This window comes from Telopea speciosissima, chromosome 3, assembly GCF_018873765.1.
Source record: "Telopea speciosissima isolate NSW1024214 ecotype Mountain lineage chromosome 3, Tspe_v1, whole genome shotgun sequence".
NCBI classification, from domain to species: Eukaryota; Viridiplantae; Streptophyta; class Magnoliopsida; order Proteales; family Proteaceae; genus Telopea; species Telopea speciosissima.
In genome coordinates, this window is record NC_057918.1 from 13,086,894 (window position 1) to 13,107,031 (window position 20,138).

Genomic DNA, 20,138 nt, shown 5'->3' on the forward strand with positions numbered 1-20,138 from the left:
CCCATCGATGTTGGTTTGTTGACACCAAATATCAACCAGACCTGAACAGAACAGCAGATCAGGGAGTGTAGAATATGAATATTGTAACACAGTGATGAGGCGGCATTCAAGATATTATTGGCCGAAAGAGTTGGGAAAAGAAAACAATTTTTCCCATTGATCTTCCTCATAAAAGAACAGATATCTGAAACTTATGTGCACATATGAATGTACTAATGAATAAGGTCATGCACACACATAATACTGAAAAATGGGCAAGCATGATATCTGATATTCTGTCCTTAAAACTCTTCCACTTTAATGGCATCACGAGGAATCTCATATGCTTCCTTTGGTCTTGATTTCTTCACACCAGCCGTGAACCAAACCTTGTCTGACTTGGAGCTCTCAACGGTCACATTAGTGACTTTAACCCATACCAGGACTTTAGTCTTCATTCCTTCAACACTACTGAGCTTTCCCCTTGTCAGCACCCCTTTGACACGAGTAGCGTATCTTATAACAGAGGAGTCCTTGTAGCTAATCTCACAGGTAGAAGGCAGGTACACGATCAGCTTAGCCTTTGATTCATCGAACTCATAACAAGTAATATTCCGGGGAAAGAGGCCTGATGGTAGGTTGTACTCTCGAAGGAGATCTGGTAGGGCCTTTGAAGGCTTGCCTACAGAAAAGAAATGGATGGGTAAGCTTCCAGTATTTAGGTTCTTTACAAGTTTGCAATGCTTGCAGATATGTGCATAAACAAATGCCTCAAAACATCCATATATGAATGGGTAAACATGAAGAGCATTGTATGGTATAAGAAATTGTTTGCCAAATCACCTTGATTTGGCTGCCGACAAGTAATTGCATTGAGACAAATAGATGTATACATATAAGGGAACACTGAAACATCTCCCACCGGGAAGTAAAACAATTTAAATTTCATTTTCCACCATCCACTGATATTCTGCAGCACTGCTATTACATCAACCGAAACATTCTGATAACTTGGAAAGATTGGTAATGTTTGATTAAAAAAAGAAGGCAAAATGCGGGTTCACAACAGTATGTGTTTTTCCAAGATCTCACAACACAAGATCTATCCCTCGTCTTTAGTTTAGTGTACTGTAATTAAGAGGGGGTAATTCTGTATCTTGATTCATTCCTCCTTCAACCTCAAGTCGAGTCCCTCCTCTTCAATATTCCTCCCTTCCTCTCACTCTGAATGAGTCCTCCTTGCTTCTTCACCGAACAACCAGCCAAGCAGCGTAGCAATTGCCAATATCACCAGAGAAATTCGGCAAAGGTGGGTGCATCGGCAACGGCAATGGATCTCCCTCACTGTTTCAGGTCTTGACAACTCTCGTGATCTTTTCACAGTGGCAGTTCATGGTTCATGGCACCAATTCATGTTAGGGGTCACCCATCCTAGGTGTCAGATTTAGGTTTATTTATTTAATTATTTTAGGTAGGCCTATCTGTAAAGCAGGGGTAAGGCTGCGTACATTATGACCCTCCCTTGACCCCGTGGTGGCGGGAGCCTCGTGCACTGGGTACACCCTTTTTAGGCAAGGCCCCAAGGCATAGTTGTCAAGGCGTCGCCTAGGCATCCAGGCACATTGGTTGCCTTGGACGCCTTGCATTTAGGCCCCCTCCAACGCCTTTAGGTCACCTAGACACTTTGACAACTACACCCCAAGGGGAGTTGAACTCATGCCTCTTAATTGTGAGGTGTTGGCCCTTGCCAACCGAGCTAGTCCCTTGGGGTTTTCAGGTTTACGTTTAATTGTATAAGATTAGGGTATCATAGTTTTAAGGTTTGAGAATTCAGAGTTTCAAGACCTAAAATGGCCTTAGGAGAAGTGGTGAGGAAAGACATGCATAGCTTAGGCCTTGTATCAAGTATGACCTCGAATAGAGCTCATTGGAGGGCAAGGATCCATGTAGCTGGGAGTTGTTGTTGTATATTGCACTTGTGCACCATCAGAATCACTTGCTTAATCACCAATCCAACTCCCCAAACCGCTAGGAATTTAAACCTCTACAAATCTTGTGCAGTTTGAACTTGAAAGAAGTGCAGAAAACACCTTATGTCATTTTATCCCTACTATTATTATGTGAATGGTAGCAATAATTAATAAATAAATGAAGGGCAGTAAAAAAGGTTCTTATTTCACATTTGGGCTCCATCTGGCTGGAAATGAAGTGAGGGAAGGGAAAATGAAATTAAAACAAAAATAACATGGAAACTTTTCCAATCATTATCAACAATGATTTTGCCACTAACTCAAATACTTTCTAAGTCTAGTAATTAAAATTTACTTCACTTTTCAACCAAATTCTTTGGATTTTAATTGGAAAATTTACCCCATTTGGTAATATTTTAATCTAGTCACACAATCATGATTAAAATTTCAAATTAATTTCAGTCTCCTTCATTTCCCTTTACTTGCAACCAGATGGAACCTTCAAGGACATTCATTGCTGAAACCTGCTAGGAGTGGAGAACAAACAAATTTGGTCCCACCATCTCAGCAACGAGCCACCACATGTAAAAAAACCTCAATTAACATGTAAGGGTAATGCAAGCTAGCTATTTTCAGACAGAAACCACTAAAAAAAAAAAAAACAAAATCCAGATGCATATACACAAAAAAAAATGAGTGACAGAGATCGACCAGCACTATTCTTCCAATATCTTACCAAGACTTCGGTTCAACCTCCATCAAGTTTTTTTTAATTTCATTTCATTTATTTTAACCTTATTGGGTACACCACCTATGGATTGTATGCATTCTAATACTATTCCCATCAATTATCATCACTCAAAATCAACACAAACGAAAGGATCCTCGAAGAATACAACCACTACTGATAAAGGAGTTCTAGTTTAAACAACAAGCAATTTCAACACTTTTTCAAGAAAAATCTATAAATGAAAGCAGGTTGAGAAAATTATCCAAGCCCAGCTTGCTTCCAAGGCCTAAATCTAAACTTCTCTGCTGCAACTCATTAGGTTTGTCTACCCATGCAAAAGCCCATACAAAACCCAAGATCGCCACCTAAAGAAAAAAATCTTCACAAATGTCCAGAGTAGATGCTAATCCTGTTCCCCAAAGATTGTCTATTGTAAAAAAAAACACATATGTTAATGAAATTTTGAATGGTTCTACTACTTACTTTCTCTAAATTATTGTCCAAGTTTGTCCTCATTTTCAAAGTAGTTTCAATTTTGCATTAGTGTAATGAAGGGTAAAATGGGAAAACAACCGAAGTTTATGCATTAAGTTTTTGAAGACTAAGATTGTGGAACAGCGAAAATGCACAAAGTGGATAGTCTATAAGGAACAGAGGGAGCAATAAAATAAGATAGAATAGAAGCATGACAAGAGCATTTTAAGCAATTAATCTAAATGATGAACTGCACTTCATTGCCTTGAATTCACTTTAACAAAGGAAGCGGGTTGAAGGAAATTGGTCCAAACCTTTTAGTTTGTTGAAGATCCATTTAGCCTTCTCTTCAACAGTATTGGAGATAGACTGCAATAATAAAGCATCATTTCAATATAGGAAGAAAGGACTAAAAATAATAATAATAATAAAAGAGTAAGAAATAAAACCAGCTCAACCAAATGTATCTAAGATTATGTCCTAACTCCCAAGTGAGTAATAAACTTCCATCACATATAATCAGATGTTTAGTTGCATCAAGAAAAAAAATTAGGATGAATGTGCATCAGAGAACCAAAATGTGGAAGTAACAACAACGCATAACACTGTTCCAATAGAAGATGTATCTGGTCCATGTACTCCATGCTTTATCACCACACCAAACAAAAGGGTGGGGGATCCATCCTCTTAGCTCATTGGTTGACAAAACCAACAAATCAGGACCCCCCCCAAATCAAATAAGATAATGGACCATAAGATTTTAAACTAACAACTAGGCCAAACAAAATCCATGCAGCTATAAGGTACATGGCCATCCCATACGTAAACACAGAATAATACCAATGAAGTCACTCGGCCACAAATTGAACATGCTATTGTCCAAGTTTATCAAGTTACTTCGACGTGGCTGCCATAATTGTGTAAGATACTTCTACGTTCAATATAAATTTTGTGTCAGATACTTTAAAAATGCCATTTCCATGGTGTATCAGGGTACAGGATCAGGATTCAATTACCATACTGCTCTGGTTATCCAAAAAGATATAAAAGAGCAACCCAGTGCACAAGACATTATCCAAAAAGATATCATTATGAAAATACTTTACTTTGATTATGTTAAACTTTCCCCCCTTTTGCAGGTTCATTAAATGAATTTTGTTTAAAAAAGGGCATACCCAGTGCACAAGGATCCTGTTACTGCAGGGTCTGGGGAGGGGCATGTGTACGCAGCTTAACCCCAATTCTTTATAGAGAGGCTGTTTCCTTGTTCAAACCCATGACCACCAGGTTGCAATAGAGCAACCTTATTATTGCGACAAGGCCGGGCCTCTAATTTTGTTTATAATATGAAAAGACTTTATTTTGCTTATGTTAAACTTCATGCTTTTTCCCCTCTTTTGCAAGTTCAGTAAAATAGAAGTTCTAAAATTTGTCATTGGTGGGTGGACCCATACCTTTAAAATCTCAAATTACTGAGGTAACAGTACACAAAGTTACGAATAAATTGCCACCAAGAGCATACAATGCATCTTTTTGATTACATGTGGAATATGACTAAGATCTTCATCCATATCTTTATTACAACAGTTATATATTTCCTATTCCTCTTAGCAGGCGTTCTATTTTTTTATTTTATTAAGGGATAATTTCATATTTTCTAAAATTAACCATACACAAATGACTTACTTCTGCAAAAAGCATCAAAATCATATCTAAGAACCTTTAAATATATCATATCCATACGCCACACACAAAGATAGTTTAAATGTCGAACATGTCAATCACTTTAGTAGATAGAATACATTTTAAAAACACATAAAAGGAGGGAAATGTAACCAAGGAGCATTATGAAACAAGAACACAAGCATGAAAAAACATTGTTAATTCATTACACAGATTAAGCCCTGATGGGATTGGCAACAATTGAAACTCTCAAATTTTGTTGTGTTGGATGCTAACTAACATGTGGGCCAACAAGTAGTTTTCCTGTTCTGAGGTTAAAATTTTAGTCCATATGTTAGGGTGGATCAACAAAATCAAGTGTTTGGTCTTTGGAGTTGATGAGATCAGAGGTGCGAAGAGAAAGATCTCTTTTTTATGACTTCTACTTCTTGATCCCGGCCAGGAAAAGTGACCGACCAAAGCCATATTGAAGAATGAAAGAAAGGGTTTACGAGCCTTAGCCCTGTAAGCCCACACCTGTGGCACAAACCCATTTTTGATCCATTGGTCCTAGCATCATAGGCACCGAACGGTCGCCCCCTTATTACTAGACCTACCTGCTACAATAATTCCATAAACACCTAGTGATACTATTAAGAGGTGTCCCTTAATTTAGCAGAGGACAATTCCTCAAGGATGGAGATTGACACTGCCCCTACTCAGGTTATGAAGAGCATTAGGGTGGTTGTTATAAATGTTCATGGGATTCACTCTCCTGGCTGGATGAAAGTCACATGAAAGGAAGAGCTGCCTTGTTATTATTGTTTACTCTACTTGTTGAAAGTCAATGGGGAAATTTGGGATTTGAATATCATTGGGGCAGTAGTATAACATGATAATTTCGGCCTTGAGAGTTAAAATGGGTTTTAATATCCTTCCTACATTGGAAATGAAAGGGATAAAATTGTAGTTTGACTCGTGATTTAAGAAAATGCCATCACCATAAACTATAAAGCTTTGTTACACCCATAACTAAATTCTCTATAATTATGAAGCGTAAACCATGTCCCTCCTTAAGATCTTTTCTTTTATAGACAAAAATTAATAAACCTTCCAGGAATGGCCCTAATTGCTTAAGGATCAAGCCTTCCATGTAAAGGATCTTAGTCAAGATTGGTGGACAAACCCAACAGCAAAAACAATAAGAAGAAAAAGGAGTTCATGCCCACAACAGCCTTAGATATACCAATGCAACAGCATATAAAAGGCAATATGGTTTCCCAACAATGATTTGCTTTCATTGGCTGTAATGCTCTTTTTCCCACACATGATTCTTCTCCTTCCTGGATTTCCATAATGAATTTACTTAAATGATACTTTACAACTCTCTGAAAGAATGTGAATGAAAGGCCTCCCTTCTCCTTAGGGTGGCAAATCTTCCCAATTTACGAGCTAATTTTTTTCAAGTCACCCATCCTATTCCATAGTAATTATCTATTAGGAAACTCTGATTAGTTACCCAACAATACCAACAATGAAATGAGTAACATATAGTCATACACTAGACACTATCAACAGTCTCAAAACTCTCCAAATGAAGGTGAGACATTGACCTCCAGCTTATTATTAATCTGAAGAATCTTGCAAGGCACAAGTCTAGATTTGAAACAAGTACTCAATTGAATGAAAATTATTAAAACGGTTGTGCCAAGACAAGGAATTACGATGAAATAAGATGAAGATGTTGTACAATAATTAGAAGAACCTAACAAACCTATTTACACAAATTAGATTCGGCTAAATCTAGGACCAGTATAAGAAAATGTTCTTGAAAACATTAGAAAGATAAGGTAAGAATGGGATATTCAAAGCATGCAGAAAAATTCATGTTAACGCTATTTATTCAACAGATCCAATAGCCTATCTGGATTCTGGACTAGGACAGAAGGTTAACAGAAATTCAACAACTGAGGAATGAGCAAAGAAGCACCAGAATGTGAGATACTGGGATAATCGCAGAGATATCAGAGAGACGTGAATAACAGGAACAAAAGGAAGACCTTACAATCCTTTTCCACCTTCCATTTTACTCTGTTCTTAGGGAGAATAATCAATCAAAGCTCAATCCACAGGTAAATCAAGACAATCAATAAATAAGATAAAGAGATAATCATTAAATGGGTAGTCTTCGGACGAACAGTATTGCATGAAACGAAAGCCAAAACTGTCAGAGAAAGCAGAGATAAATCCAGGGGTATGAGAGGAATCACAGGGAATGCAACAAAGTATAGACAGGCAAGTATCAGAAAGAGGAGGAAGGGGTGGGAAAGGGAAATGAAGAAGAACAGAATCATTACTTACAGTGATGTCTTCAGTAATGTTGGAGATCTCCTCCTTGGCTTTACGGGAAATCCAAAAGCTCCCAGCTTTTAAGCTTCCCACCTTCGTCAGAGCTTTCTCCATTACTGTCTGCTCTCGTTCCCTCACTCCCTCACACACTCTCTCTCTCTCTCTCCCACCGGTTCCTACCGAGAGAGGAGGTCTCTAACACGCAATTTGTCTCTGTGTGTCACTCTGAAGTCTGAAGTCTCACCACTCTCTCTCCAGAGCATAAAGTGGACTTATCGCTGCTTTTGAGATGAACAGGACACCTTAACTAAAAAGCGGGGGCGCCCAAAATTTATTTTGAGATAAACGATTGATATGCAATACGAGTTTTCTTCGGTCAAGATCAGCTGTTACGATGGGACCCACAGAAGTTACGAATATGGGCCCCATTGTCAGGCATTTACTTCTTTTAATTTTTTGGGAAATGCATCTCTCAGCTCCCACCCCCCTCTCTCTCTCCTGCCCCGATCGAACCGTCGGTTCAGAATTTTTTTTTAAAATTTTAATAACGGATCCCAGAATGACGCGGAAAAAGGGTTTCAAATCGGTTTGGTTTCAGGTATTCAGTTCGATTTTGGTTCGATCCAAGAGAGTGCTAGTGTGAACAATTGAAACCCCTTCTGAAAATCTGTACTCAAATTCATCCTTTTTTTCTTGGAAGTTTAAATACTATAATATGTACTCAAATTTACCCCCAAAAAAATCATCTTTTTTCGGTTCGGTTTTAGGCCTGAGTTGGTATGATTTCTATTTCAATTTCAGGGGGTGATTTCTATTTCTGAAATTGTTTGGTTTGACCTTTGCACTTTATTTCAGTGAAATAGCTGAGGAGCTGTTTCAGAATTTCTATTTCATTTGATTTAGCATTCTTGCTCTTGAATGAGCACGTGGTTAATTTCATGGGCAAAGTAGTAATTTCATATTAAAAATAAAACACCACCCTTCTCCTAATGGTCTCATCACCACCTCCCCACTCCCACCATTGCTACCGCCACTACCCTGCCATCACCATCCCCACCACCACTATCGTTGCCACTGCTACCGCCACCACCATTGCCATTGCCACCACCACCACCACAACCACCGTCACTACTTCCACAATCACCACAACCACCGCTACTTCTTCCACAACCACCACCCCCCCCCCCACCGCTACCCCTTCAACATCGCCACTACTTCCACGTCACCACTACCCTGCCACCACCACCACCGTCCTTCCCAAAGAAATATAGAGAATCTATTCTCAGAATTTGAACTATCAAGGGGATTTTTTTTATTCTTGAAATATTTCATATTGATACAACCAAAACAATTTCAATTTTTTGACCAAAAACCTATTTGTTGACTACTTCAAGAAATCAATCCAAAATAAAATAGAAATTATACCAAATCAGGCCTTAGAGAGTGTTAACGTGATATGGAATCAAATTAAGAACAAAATCGATTCTGAAAAACGATATTCAAAACGAACTTGTGCGATTCGATTTTGATTCTTATATGGTTTTGTTTTGGTTCCTATACTTGGTTCATATGTATAATATATTAGTACCCAAATTCAGTTCAATTTTGGTTCAAATTGACGATTCCTATGCTGGAACTAGAGTCAAACTAAATCGAATTTAATTCTTATATTTTAGATTCGGATTGTAACCAAATTTTATTTATTTCAGTTCGATTCAGCATATTCGTTATGGTTCTAATTTGACACCCTGACCTCATTTTATTTTAAATAAAATTTCCATGCATTTGGGTAATTTTATTTTAATTTTTTAATTAATAGAATTTGAAACATTTGTGACAAATGGAGTGATAAATTTAATCTATAATTTTTTACATAATTATTAATTTGTTCTAAAGATTTAGGAAATTGGTTCTTACATGCCTGTTGTAGTAACCCTTTTCTTTAAACCAACTATTTTTTGTCATAAGAAAAGATGATTTAGCATTTTGATTATTTTGATAGATCAAGATCCTTAGAAACATAATCATCATATATAAGGTATGCTTGCTAGTTTTTTTTAATTCTTTGAGTGACTACTATTATTCAATGTTCAATCGGTCCATATTTTTTTCTCTTTAGAAAAGGGTATTCAAAGTATTGTAGAACTGGTTTGGAATTTAATACAGTAAAAATAAGTGATGACCAAAGGCACCGGCTAGTGCTGGTAATGTCCTTGGTTGGTTATAGCGAAGTCTTGAGGATCAAATTCCCCCTTCACCTAAGGGCGGGATTGGGGGTTGATAAGAATATAAAGGAAAAAGAATGTTGTCTGGTTGTGTGATCTTTGCGTTCAGACTTTAGACACAACCCCTTGGAATGACTATCCCGACCCCCTACAAAATGACAAAAAATTCCCCAATGAAGACTTGGACGAAGGAGACCTAAGTCATTATTGGGCATTAATTTCGTTCCTTTCGTTGGACCCCCTGGTTTAATCTCGCAATTGAATTTGCATTGGCACTGATGTGGAGTATTAAAATCCTCTGCAGTACCGGCGGGGCGGCGATGCACATCCGGCGGCACAGCAGAGGCCATGTGGCAGGAACGTTGGACCCCCTGGTTTAATCTAGCAATTGAATTTGCATTGGCACTGATGTGGAGTATTAAAATCCTTTGCAGTATCGGCGGGGCGGCGATGCACATCCGGCGGCACAACAGAGGCCATGTGTGCCACCAGGCCTTTGCTGTGCCGTCAGATGTGCACCCCCACCCCGCCGGTACTACAGAGGATCCTGGTCCTGGCCAACCCCCCCACATGTTAGAACTAAGGATTTTCCACTCAATAAAAGCTAAAAGGGAGACAAAAACTCTTCGGAAAGCTGGAGCTTGGACCTGTCGATTACAAACCATCGTGGCCTCAAACCAGCTCTCATAAGCAAGTGAGCTTACTGATCTGATCTTTCGTATCTGGATTCCTCAACTAATCCAACCAATGCTGATCTATCTCTTGAATGGAAGCTAATAGCCATGCAGGCTAAACATCCTAGCTGCAACTAGAAACCATCATTCGGAGGGCGGGCTTTTTTGAGGAATTCAATCTGATTGTAAACTAGGTGCTTCAACTTCATTTGGAGAAGCCTTCGAAGTCCGACCACCACTCTTATACCGCACTGTGCGCGCCAAACACCTTCATGCATGCTCAACAGCCTAACGTGATGAGGGAGTCATCACTATTGGGACCACTAGCTACGAAATTCTATGATCAATACATGCACAAAAGAAACCTTCCCAATCTCAGTCAGAAAATCGATGTAGATCGTCACACACGTTCTTCTTCTTGAAATATAATTTATCTTTTCTATATAAAAAATAAGGGAAGTAGTTTTTTGTCCAGGAGTGTGATCTACGCCAACACTCCCATGTGTCTATCTCTCTCTCCTCCTCAAAACAAGGATAAGGGGGCATAAGTGTATTTTTATATGGGCATGAGAGAGATAGATTCATTGGAGTACTGGCATACACCACACTCCCGAACAGAGATGTGAACATGAGATGTGGTGTGGTTGGACTTAATATTTACCATGTGGCAGTTCAATTAGGTTTAATTTTATGAACAAGTAGATTGTAACTATCAAGTTTGAACCGATAAGAACTAGCCATTTGGCAATAGAAGGCTATGGAGAATGGAGATCCAATAAAAAATAAAAAAATAAAATTTAAGAATCAATAGGATCGATGGCTGAAATGCAAGGAAGAAGCCACTATATGGACAGTAAATGATTCAATTTTGCAATGAATTCACCAAAAAAATAAAAATAAATTCCAGACCCTGTACTCCTATCCAATTGTTGGATTTACCAAATTACCCTTCCACATGACACTTAGGTGGTCCATGACGGATTCCATGGATGGACTGAGCACATGAAGTTTTATCCTAAGAAGGAAAAAAAAGGGATATATTCCTAAACAAAGAATAAAGCTATCCCCATCATAGGGACCAGCTTGTAAGAATGGTATTCTATTGTAACCTATTGGTTGCGGGTTCAAAACTTGAAAACAACCTCTCTAGTGAAGTAGGGGATAAGAGTGTGTACATTTACTGATTTCCCCCTCCCAAACCTTGCAGTAACGAAAGCCTCATGCACCAAGATGCTCTATTGGTGTTATGTAACAGATAAACTATTTGACTCTCGATGGGGAGTCTGCGTCCTAACCCAAGACACAGAGATGACGAAATGACCACCCTGTTGATGATAAAATAACTTTTACTTAACAATTAATACTTTTAGGCATATGGGTCTCTAGACCTTCCAAAACAAATAGATTTATATATGGAAGAGAAAGACTCTTTAGTTTCTACATCCAAAAACAGACATATTGAGAGAGTTTTTTTTTGGTAAAAGACTGGGACAGTCTAACCGACACAGATTTTGCACTTACAGCTCAGACCTCACCACTCTCACATGGTGAGATCGTGAAACTGCCAGCTCATAGTCTAAAGTCATTCATACTAATGCTTCTTTGTCTATGGTCAGCTTCAATACATGACCCATCATTCATATTTTGTTTTGAGTTATTTGGTTAAAGGAAGGATGGGATGGGCAATTTGGTAAATTGAAGCTCAATTTTCAGTATTCTTGTAATTTTTCTATTTTTATGAATGATCTTTCTCAGGGTCACTATGCCTAGTAAAGTATAATGCTTCACTATTTATCACTTGCAGTACATAGGTTAGTCAATGTGATAAGAGGATTCTTCATACATCTCAATTCTCAATGGTCAAATTTTAATCCAATGTAAGTAAGCAAGGAGAGTTGTTGAAACTCTAATTCAAAGTTTTAGTAAAATTATCAAAATACCATCAAATGGAGATGAATATAAAATACAAAATAGTATCTTTAATAATTGGGAGAATGTTCTCTGTGCCGCAGTGCAGACTGCGTCCAGACACATGACCCTGCCACTCAGGGGGGTAGGATGGCCATTGTGCCCACCCCCATGTCCTAATGAACAATGTCTTATAAAAATGAATATGAGAATGTTCTCCTTGTCATTTTCCACACTGAGGGTTGAAATGAAAGTCTGAAATCCACATGAAATAGAATTACAGAGTAGAACTCTACAACCCATTGTGTAGGCCTTTCTTCAAATCTCTCCTCAAAGCTAACTAGCGATGCAAATTTTCAGTAAGTATTCGACCGGAACTTCCTTAGTTGGTCTTTCAGGCTTCAGTCATTCAACTTCTTTTTTATGTAAGTTGGGATCGTTATAAGTTCTTCTTCTAGCAAACTATTGCTATTTATCCACTGGGTTTTGTTTTGAAACTGATGTAGGCCAAGAACACATTTGGATTTGATTCAAGAATAACACCAAAGTGAAATTTTCCTATGAATGGATTCTGAATTGACTTGGACAGATGATATAGCTTAGAATGGTTATAGTTAGGACATTGACAGTCAGTTGGGAAACACACAGAGTCTGGCGAGAACTATTAGTTTGAATCTTTATCGAACCTCTAGTTTGTAGGCTTTGATGAGAAGAAAACCGCAGCATTGTTTTCTTAACAAACTGATTTGTTAGTGACCAAATTACTATCAAACAAAAGTGATGTTTTATTGTCTTAGCTAGATGCTTCTAATTTGGTGTTAGATTTTTGTTTCCTAATCAGGTTTTGCATCCGATTGCAAACTCCATCCATATAAACATGAACATTAGGAAAAAAAGTGAAGTCATATAAAAAATGTTGGGGGTTACAGATATCTAGAACTACCATTGACCCGATCGAGTAGAACAACCAGAAAAAAAGTGAAGTTAGAAAGCCGTATGATTATCTATCTTGTATGGCTTGGGGGATCCAACCAATGAGGGAGTCTTGGGCTCTATCGAACATCTAGGGAATATGCAATGTGATGTTACGAAAAATCCTTACAAGAACATATTCCACCCCTCAAATTTTGAAATCGAATTCGATCTCTTGCCATTTTGTTGGACTCGGCTCCTGTCAATACGGGCAGCGGGGCTGCATGTGCAGCGCCAGAGGTGAGGCGGCGTGCATTTACCGCCTTACCCCTGCCCGAGCATCTTGCCCGAGCAGGGGTAAGGCGGTCAATGTGCACCGCCTCACCTCTGGCGCTGCACATGCAGCCCAGCTGCCTGGATTGACAGGATCTTTTTCGCATTTTGTTAGTAGTAGTTAAGTTGCAAAATGACATGTTTTTTGCATATTCTTAGGTTTTTGACGACCTTCAAAGTCATTTATGGGGCTGCACTAATGAGCCCAAATGCAATGGGCTTCTCCCTATGACATGCATGCACAATACAGAGTTTGTCTCAGCCTCTCAGGTACAAAGCCTGTAAGCTTCAATTGCATCGCTAGCTCATTCAACTTCTCATATATCTCCTTTCACCAAGGGTGAGACCTATCTCCAGTCACAAACTCATGAATTGAACTCTTAACCTCAACAGAACTCGACCCTAATATTGCAGAATAGGGGTTTAAAAATTAATCCCCATGTAGCAACACAGAATAGAATCCCCACAAGCTCTCCTTCATAACATCTACTTAGGGTGTTCTCATTCCCATAACCTTCCTTCTGTAGTTGGGATCTCGTTGTACCCAGGATCCCGCAACTTCAACTTGTTCCTTAGGGTATTAAACAACGAACCATTTAAGAGATATTTAGGATTTCCTAATAATTCACAGATGCAAATTCTCCTAGAGAAGACAGCTAAAACTAAAACTATCTTACAAATCAGCGACTACAAAGGGATATATCTTCAATTTCATTATATTCAACTAAAACTATGTTACAAATTAATATCAACATTGCAAGATGACTAAATTCAATATTTTCTTTCCCCAACCTCATGTAGATCTCAACAGGAAACGTATAATGTCTAATTCAATCCAACCTTCTCAATAAGTATTCGACCTGAACTTCCTTAGTCAACGGCATGATCCAGTCTCCATAGAGATCTGCAACAATACTTGGCTCGATTTTGTACAATTGATCATCTACATTGACTCTTATCTTTCCATTGACTCTTATCTCCTGCCCATATATTCTAGCTTTCATCTCAACTCTATCCTTGACTACAGCTTCCACAGTCTCATAGGTTAGCAAAGCCAACAATTGGTCTCTGTCCTGCAAAACCAAACAGCATCACCAGAATGAATAGAACAAGGTTAAAACCCACTCTCAGCAGCGCATGAAAATTCTTAAAATAATAACAAAGATGAAATGCATAACATCTAGGAAAGGAAGCATACTTGTGCTCTAATGGCATCTTCATAGACAATAGAGGCGGCTTGAAACTTTGCCTCCGCTACAAATTTGCCATAATGGATTCGCTTTGAGAGTAGCTACAACCATATTTAGAAGAAAACATAAGCAATTATGAGGGGAATAGTTTTGAATAAAAATCTCACAATCAAGGAGGTTAAATTGGTGCTACCACTAATTAAAAGTTCCACCAATTTGCGTCATGGAAAGATAACAATGTTCTCGATATTTAATCAACTTCACCAGTAAGAGCCAAAGTCACATCATTAGGATCATGAAAAAAACTTGTTTCTTTCAGAAGAAGCACCAACTTTGACGAAAGAAACTTTCCCCTAGTAAGTCAATGAGATAGACTGGATATTTCCAGAAAAAAAATTCTAGCTTCACTAGTTCAAGAAATAACATTTGGCGGTCTTCACTGGTTTTCAACCTTAATACGGCTAATAATTGATCTTCCTCTAATTAAGGCTTTTTTTCATGAAGGAGATCGATAAGTTGCTTGTTTCTTGCTACCCTCTGGAATGGTGCTCATTGAACCTCCGTAATATCTTGAAAGTCGAGTCTTATGTTGGTCATATAGAACACCAATACAGAAAAAGGGCTGGAGGATCTGGTCCATGACTTACATCGGTGGAATGCTACCTCCAATTCCTTGGATGTTTAATAGAGCCAAAGACTCTCCTGCCACTGATTGAACCCCCAAACTGTACAAGATAGTTACCACATACCATTTGGCTTTCTAACTTCACTTCTTTTTTTTCTGGTTGTTCCACTCTGTTAGATGGATGGCAGTATTGGAGATCTGAACCCCATCCCCCAAACATTTTTAACATTATGGTTTCTGCTTCCTACCCATAGTTAGCATGCGTCTCTACACAGAAAATTTTCCCTCACTACCATTAAAAATAATTTAAATAAGCCAAATGGATAAAAAGGGGGAGGGGGCTAAAATGCTTACCTGGAGACAACCGGTGTCACAAACAGCAGAGGATCCACAATTACCATCATCACCTTTGTTAACCAATCTTGGAAGGAGGTCATTGAAATACATATCCCAGATCTTCTTGTTTATATTGATGGAATCTGCAATCGGCTGCAAAACCTGATTGGGTAACAAAAATCTAACGCCATATCAGAAGCATCTAGCCAAGACAATAAAACATCACTTCTGTTTGATAGTAATTTGGTCATAATTAGTAAGGAAAACAATGAGTTTGTTAAGAAAAGAATGCTTCATTTATCTTTTCATCAAAGCCTATAAACTAGAGGTTTGGTGAGGATTGAAAGGACAATTTTCTTTGAGTTTCCAAAAGATGCAATGACCAGTTCTCTCAAGACTGTGTATGTATCCCAACTGATTCTGTCAGTGTCCGGACTGACCATTCTAAGTTACCATCTGTCCAAGTCAATTCAGAATCCATTCATACGCATGCTAGAATCAAATCCAAATATGCTCTTGGCCTCCCAATGGATAAATCACAATATTTGGCTAGAAGAAGAACTTCTAACAATCCCAAGTTACATAAAAAAGAAGTGTAATAACTGAGGCCTAAAAGATCAACTAAGACACTAATAGATTTTTGGCTATGCCAGAGACCAAGTTCAAACTCAAACACCAGTACCATAATTTTTACCTGTGGATATTTCAGAGGTGGTAACATTGGCTTTGGTAAGTCTGCTGGATAGAAAGGATGTTCATCTGGGCTCTGGTATCTACCAACCTAAATTGCATGAGAAAAACAAATGAAACCAAAATCTGACACCAGCATCAATCTCGTTTTTTTTAAAAAAAAAAATTTGTTCTTATGCGAGGTCCAGTTTACCAATGCATGAAGCTGTTCAGTTTCCCTGACCATGAACTCAACCAATGAACCTTGGAACCCCTTCTTGGAGAATGCATTCTGATCATATGTGTTAGCGTTGTAACAATACTGAGCCCTCTCCAACAGGCTAAATATTATGCTATCTTCTTGGCGCATCAAAGAACTTCTTATACCGTCCAGGGTAAAGCTTTCACTCTCATCCACTCTGTTCTTATTCTCTAATCTATACAAAGAAACCATAATATTAAAATGGGGTCAAATAAGGCTCTCTGAGTGCATAATATTGATTTAAACCTTTTGATTTTTAGGCACATGCATATTCATACTATCGTAAAACAATGTACAGCTGGTGTCCAAAATAAGGAAGTCCATAAATGTGTTTCTCTTGGTATCTTCTTAGTGTTTCTATATCCATGCAAGTGTAATTTCAATTAACTACGTACTTAAGCCTGTACATAACAGGTGGGCAGGCATCCATTGCAAACTTTAATGATTTAATTTAGGCCTTTTGGGTAAGCTACTAGTGCAACATTGAGGTCAATGTGGCAATATGGTGATATATTTTTACTTTTGTTTTTTTCATTTATGTATTAGTACAACTTTAAATTCTACTTGGAGATTCATGAACAAGTTCTGTTGGTATGCATGATCATGCTGAAGCCTATAAAATAAACAATGCATATGCAGCAGTTTCACATTGTGGACATGCTGCAAAGCATTATAATCAATTACTCAACTACATTTTAAATCTGTTATTAGCGATGTCCCCATGTGTAAATGACCATATGTTACTTACATATGAATGCTGGTGGGTTCCACTATGTGGGTGGGATGCCCTCCAACGTTCATTGTTGTGTTTGAATTTTGTGGCACCATTTGACTGCTGACAATGACTCTCTGTTTACATTTAATAGCTGTCAAAAGCAATTCACAAATAAGAAAAGTGAAGCCGTTTTACTTGAACTTTTGTTAGCCACCAACATTAATTCTTGTTTAAATTTATGACTCCTTGTTTGAAGTTTGAGGCTGTTGACAGCAGAACGGTGACTCTGCGGTGTGGGGAGTAAAGTTCTACAACTTAGCCCATAATTCTGTTTATCTCTTTTGACGTGGGGCAACCAACTTGATCAGATAGCCATAGCTAAGCTTTTTGGCAGAAAATCCATAGTCATCCAGTAACTTTGTCTGTGTGTATAGAAACTATCAATGGGGTTTCTGATTTCTGTTGAAGGTATCTTAACTTGGTGAGTATCCACTTCAGATTTGTTGTGTTTACTGGAAGGAATAAAATCATCAATTAAAACACCATTACAAAGAATATTTTTTGGGCTAGGCATGATGGAGAACTGTTCTTTAATTTAGGCCTTTTAACCATGAATCTTGTCAATTCATGTCTTCAATTTCCTTGCATGTTACTGACTTCACTTACTGATTTCTGTTTTGACTATTGAAATATGAAAAAGAGCCTTTCTAGGGTGAAATTATATCTCCTTTATTGATTTATCCTTTTTGAGTATGCCCTCCTTTTTCTTTTTGCACACAAATTGGGCCTCGAAAATGGCAAGTCAGCAGAAATAAAATCTTGAATAAGCAGCACAAAGTAACTATGGAAACATATTCCTATAGGATATATTTTTAAACATGTTGGTACTTCATGAAGACATCAGACCACCATTTGAAATTTCATGAAACTCTCTTACTGATTCACTATACTCTATAATGAATTAGGATGAGTTTCTAGTTATGGAACCATTTCTATGGTCTGTGTCCACTTGATTAAAGTTCTCCATTGTGTATCATTTTGAGTGAAATCTGTTTATTTGACAGTTTGCTAGAGCTATTATATTACTTTGAGTTTTCATCTTCTGATTTAGTAACTGTTTATCTGGGTTTTCGATTGAAAGGAAGAAGAGGAAAAATCTGTAATGCAATAAGTATATTGTCCTGCTGCCCCTCAAGGGAAATCCTAAGAGATGGGATCTACTGTTTTAAACTTTCCAAACAATGTTCTCTTTTCCCAAAATTATGCATCATTTGTTTAGTTGACTTCTCTCTAAATATTTTTTATTACCATGCTCTTAAATGTGCTTTTTGACTGCAAAAGTAAATCTCTAAGATTGACATCTGGGGGAGGGGGGACATATTGGACCATCACTTTCTCTTGATCTCTTAACTCCACATATCAATCATGTAAGAACATATTGCATCGTAATGTGCCATAAACTGAAACTAATTATACCATCAATTTCTTGATTTCGTATTTCATTGACATCTTCAAAACTCTAACAAAATACTAATAAGGTTTAATACATTCCACTAGGATTGATATGTGGAGTCAAGTGATCAAGATAAAGCGATGGTAAAAGACACGAACAGAGACACACACACACACACACACAAACAAGACAGATTTGCGTGATTCGGCCTTTTTGGCCTACGTCCATGGGCAAAGACAAGATTAAGAATTCACAATGAAGTTCAAGAGCATTTCATGTATCAGGAGGCTATCATAGGCTTTAGGTCTGTTTAATGGATTGTTGCCATGATTGAGGAGCACATGTCTCATGTTCCTTGTGCTAATGTTTGCAACATTTAAGAGCTCCTTTAGGGGGCTGTTGTGGAGCAGACTAAATCATAATTTGAATTATGGAGGTTCAAAATTCACCCACATGACAGGAGGTGAAGATTTGTTGGTGGGTCCCAGCATTGGGTGGGTAGCCCAACCCACCAACATTCACTTTTGTGTTTGAATTTTATTTCAGCGTTTAGCAGCTAACATCGACTCTTTGTTTTGCAGTTAATTTTATTCGAAAAAACAAAAAAGAAATTTAAAGGAAACAAGTTAGCATAGCGATCCCCCAAAAGCAGCAACCCAGAATACAAAGAAGGCAAATAATTTACAGCAACACTATAGGGGGCTTTCAATTTCAAAATTTCAACCAACTCAACTAGTATCAAATCTTTACAAAAAAGAGAATTCGAAAATTATTACAAAATCAACATCACAAGCTTATCATTTCAACGAACAGAATGAAACACTAAAAAGAATGGCGGACAAATAGAGAAAGCATTTGGTAAACAACAATGACGAAACTAAAACAAAATAATCAAATAGGATTAACAAAATAAAAAGGAACATTGCTTTTTTCCTTCTTTGCATACCTGGTATTAGAAGATGCAGAAGCTTGGACAGAGAGAATAAGTTTTCTCGGTGACCTTGATCGGGCAAATCTGAAGTTGGAATTCGACCAAACCCGGGTGACGAAAAGGGTGTTGGGAGAAGAAACGGGCGTAGAAACGGAAGGAGTTACTGACTTTAAGAGCTTTAACTCCATTATTGATCTGAGAGAGAGAAAGCAGACCGGTTGCAGAGACCAAAAACAGAGGAGGACAAATGGAGAGGGAAAAAAAACCAATACGAACTTCCAAAAAAGAAGGGGCAAATAGCCTTGTGAGGTTTAGACAAAATAAAATGAGATTGGTTAATCCTATATATAACAACCTCATACACCTAAAATTCTAAAATTACGATCAATGCCCCTCACAGATGTTGTACTGATCGAACGGCTACAATCTTGCCAGAAGTCCATTCCGCTGTTTGCGCTAAGAGGATAATTTTCTTGCGTGGATTTAGTCTCACATCGAGTGTTTCGTGTGCCGATTTAATCTCACATCGAATGTTCGTTGTGTATATCCACCATTCGGCGTTATCGCAAAATGTGGGTTAATCTTTTGGGATTGATGTGTGGTTCGCAAAATGTTGGTTAATCTTTTGGGATTGATGTGTGGTTTGTCCTTTTGTATAGTTACCAAAATATAGAGGTTGCGGAGTAATGGACGCCAAACCGTACAATGGACTGCGGATAACGAAGAGTGGAGTACTAGTAG

At 38.0% G+C, this 20,138-nt stretch overlaps 2 protein-coding genes and 1 long non-coding RNA gene across 3 annotated transcripts; all 3 read right to left on the reverse strand.

Annotated features, from left to right (window-relative positions):
* Nucleotides 1-97: 97 nt before the first annotated feature.
* LOC122656267 (uncharacterized protein At5g01610) lies at nucleotides 98-7,359 on the reverse strand. Its single transcript, XM_043850748.1, has 3 exons — nucleotides 7,177-7,359; nucleotides 3,468-3,522; nucleotides 98-661 (listed from the first exon to the last, which is right to left on the reverse strand). Exons 1-3 carry the CDS (start codon nucleotides 7,276-7,278, stop codon nucleotides 282-284), a joined length of 537 nt encoding a protein of 178 aa, XP_043706683.1. The 5' UTR covers nucleotides 7,279-7,359; the 3' UTR covers nucleotides 98-281.
* Nucleotides 905-1,814, reverse strand: LOC122656268. The gene is made up of 2 exons (XR_006332072.1): nucleotides 1,677-1,814; nucleotides 905-1,456 (listed from the first exon to the last, which is right to left on the reverse strand). It is a non-coding gene; the product is annotated as an uncharacterized LOC122656268 (long non-coding RNA).
* Nucleotides 7,360-13,986: 6,627 nt separating the features above from the next.
* LOC122656266 (chorismate mutase 1, chloroplastic) lies at nucleotides 13,987-19,613 on the reverse strand. Its single transcript, XM_043850747.1, has 6 exons — nucleotides 19,413-19,613; nucleotides 16,251-16,473; nucleotides 16,062-16,148; nucleotides 15,386-15,529; nucleotides 14,415-14,507; nucleotides 13,987-14,289 (listed from the first exon to the last, which is right to left on the reverse strand). The coding sequence occupies exons 1-6, from the start codon at nucleotides 19,583-19,585 to the stop codon at nucleotides 14,047-14,049; spliced, it is 963 nt and encodes a 320-aa protein (XP_043706682.1). The 5' UTR covers nucleotides 19,586-19,613; the 3' UTR covers nucleotides 13,987-14,046.
* Between the last annotated feature and the right edge of the window lie 525 nt (nucleotides 19,614-20,138).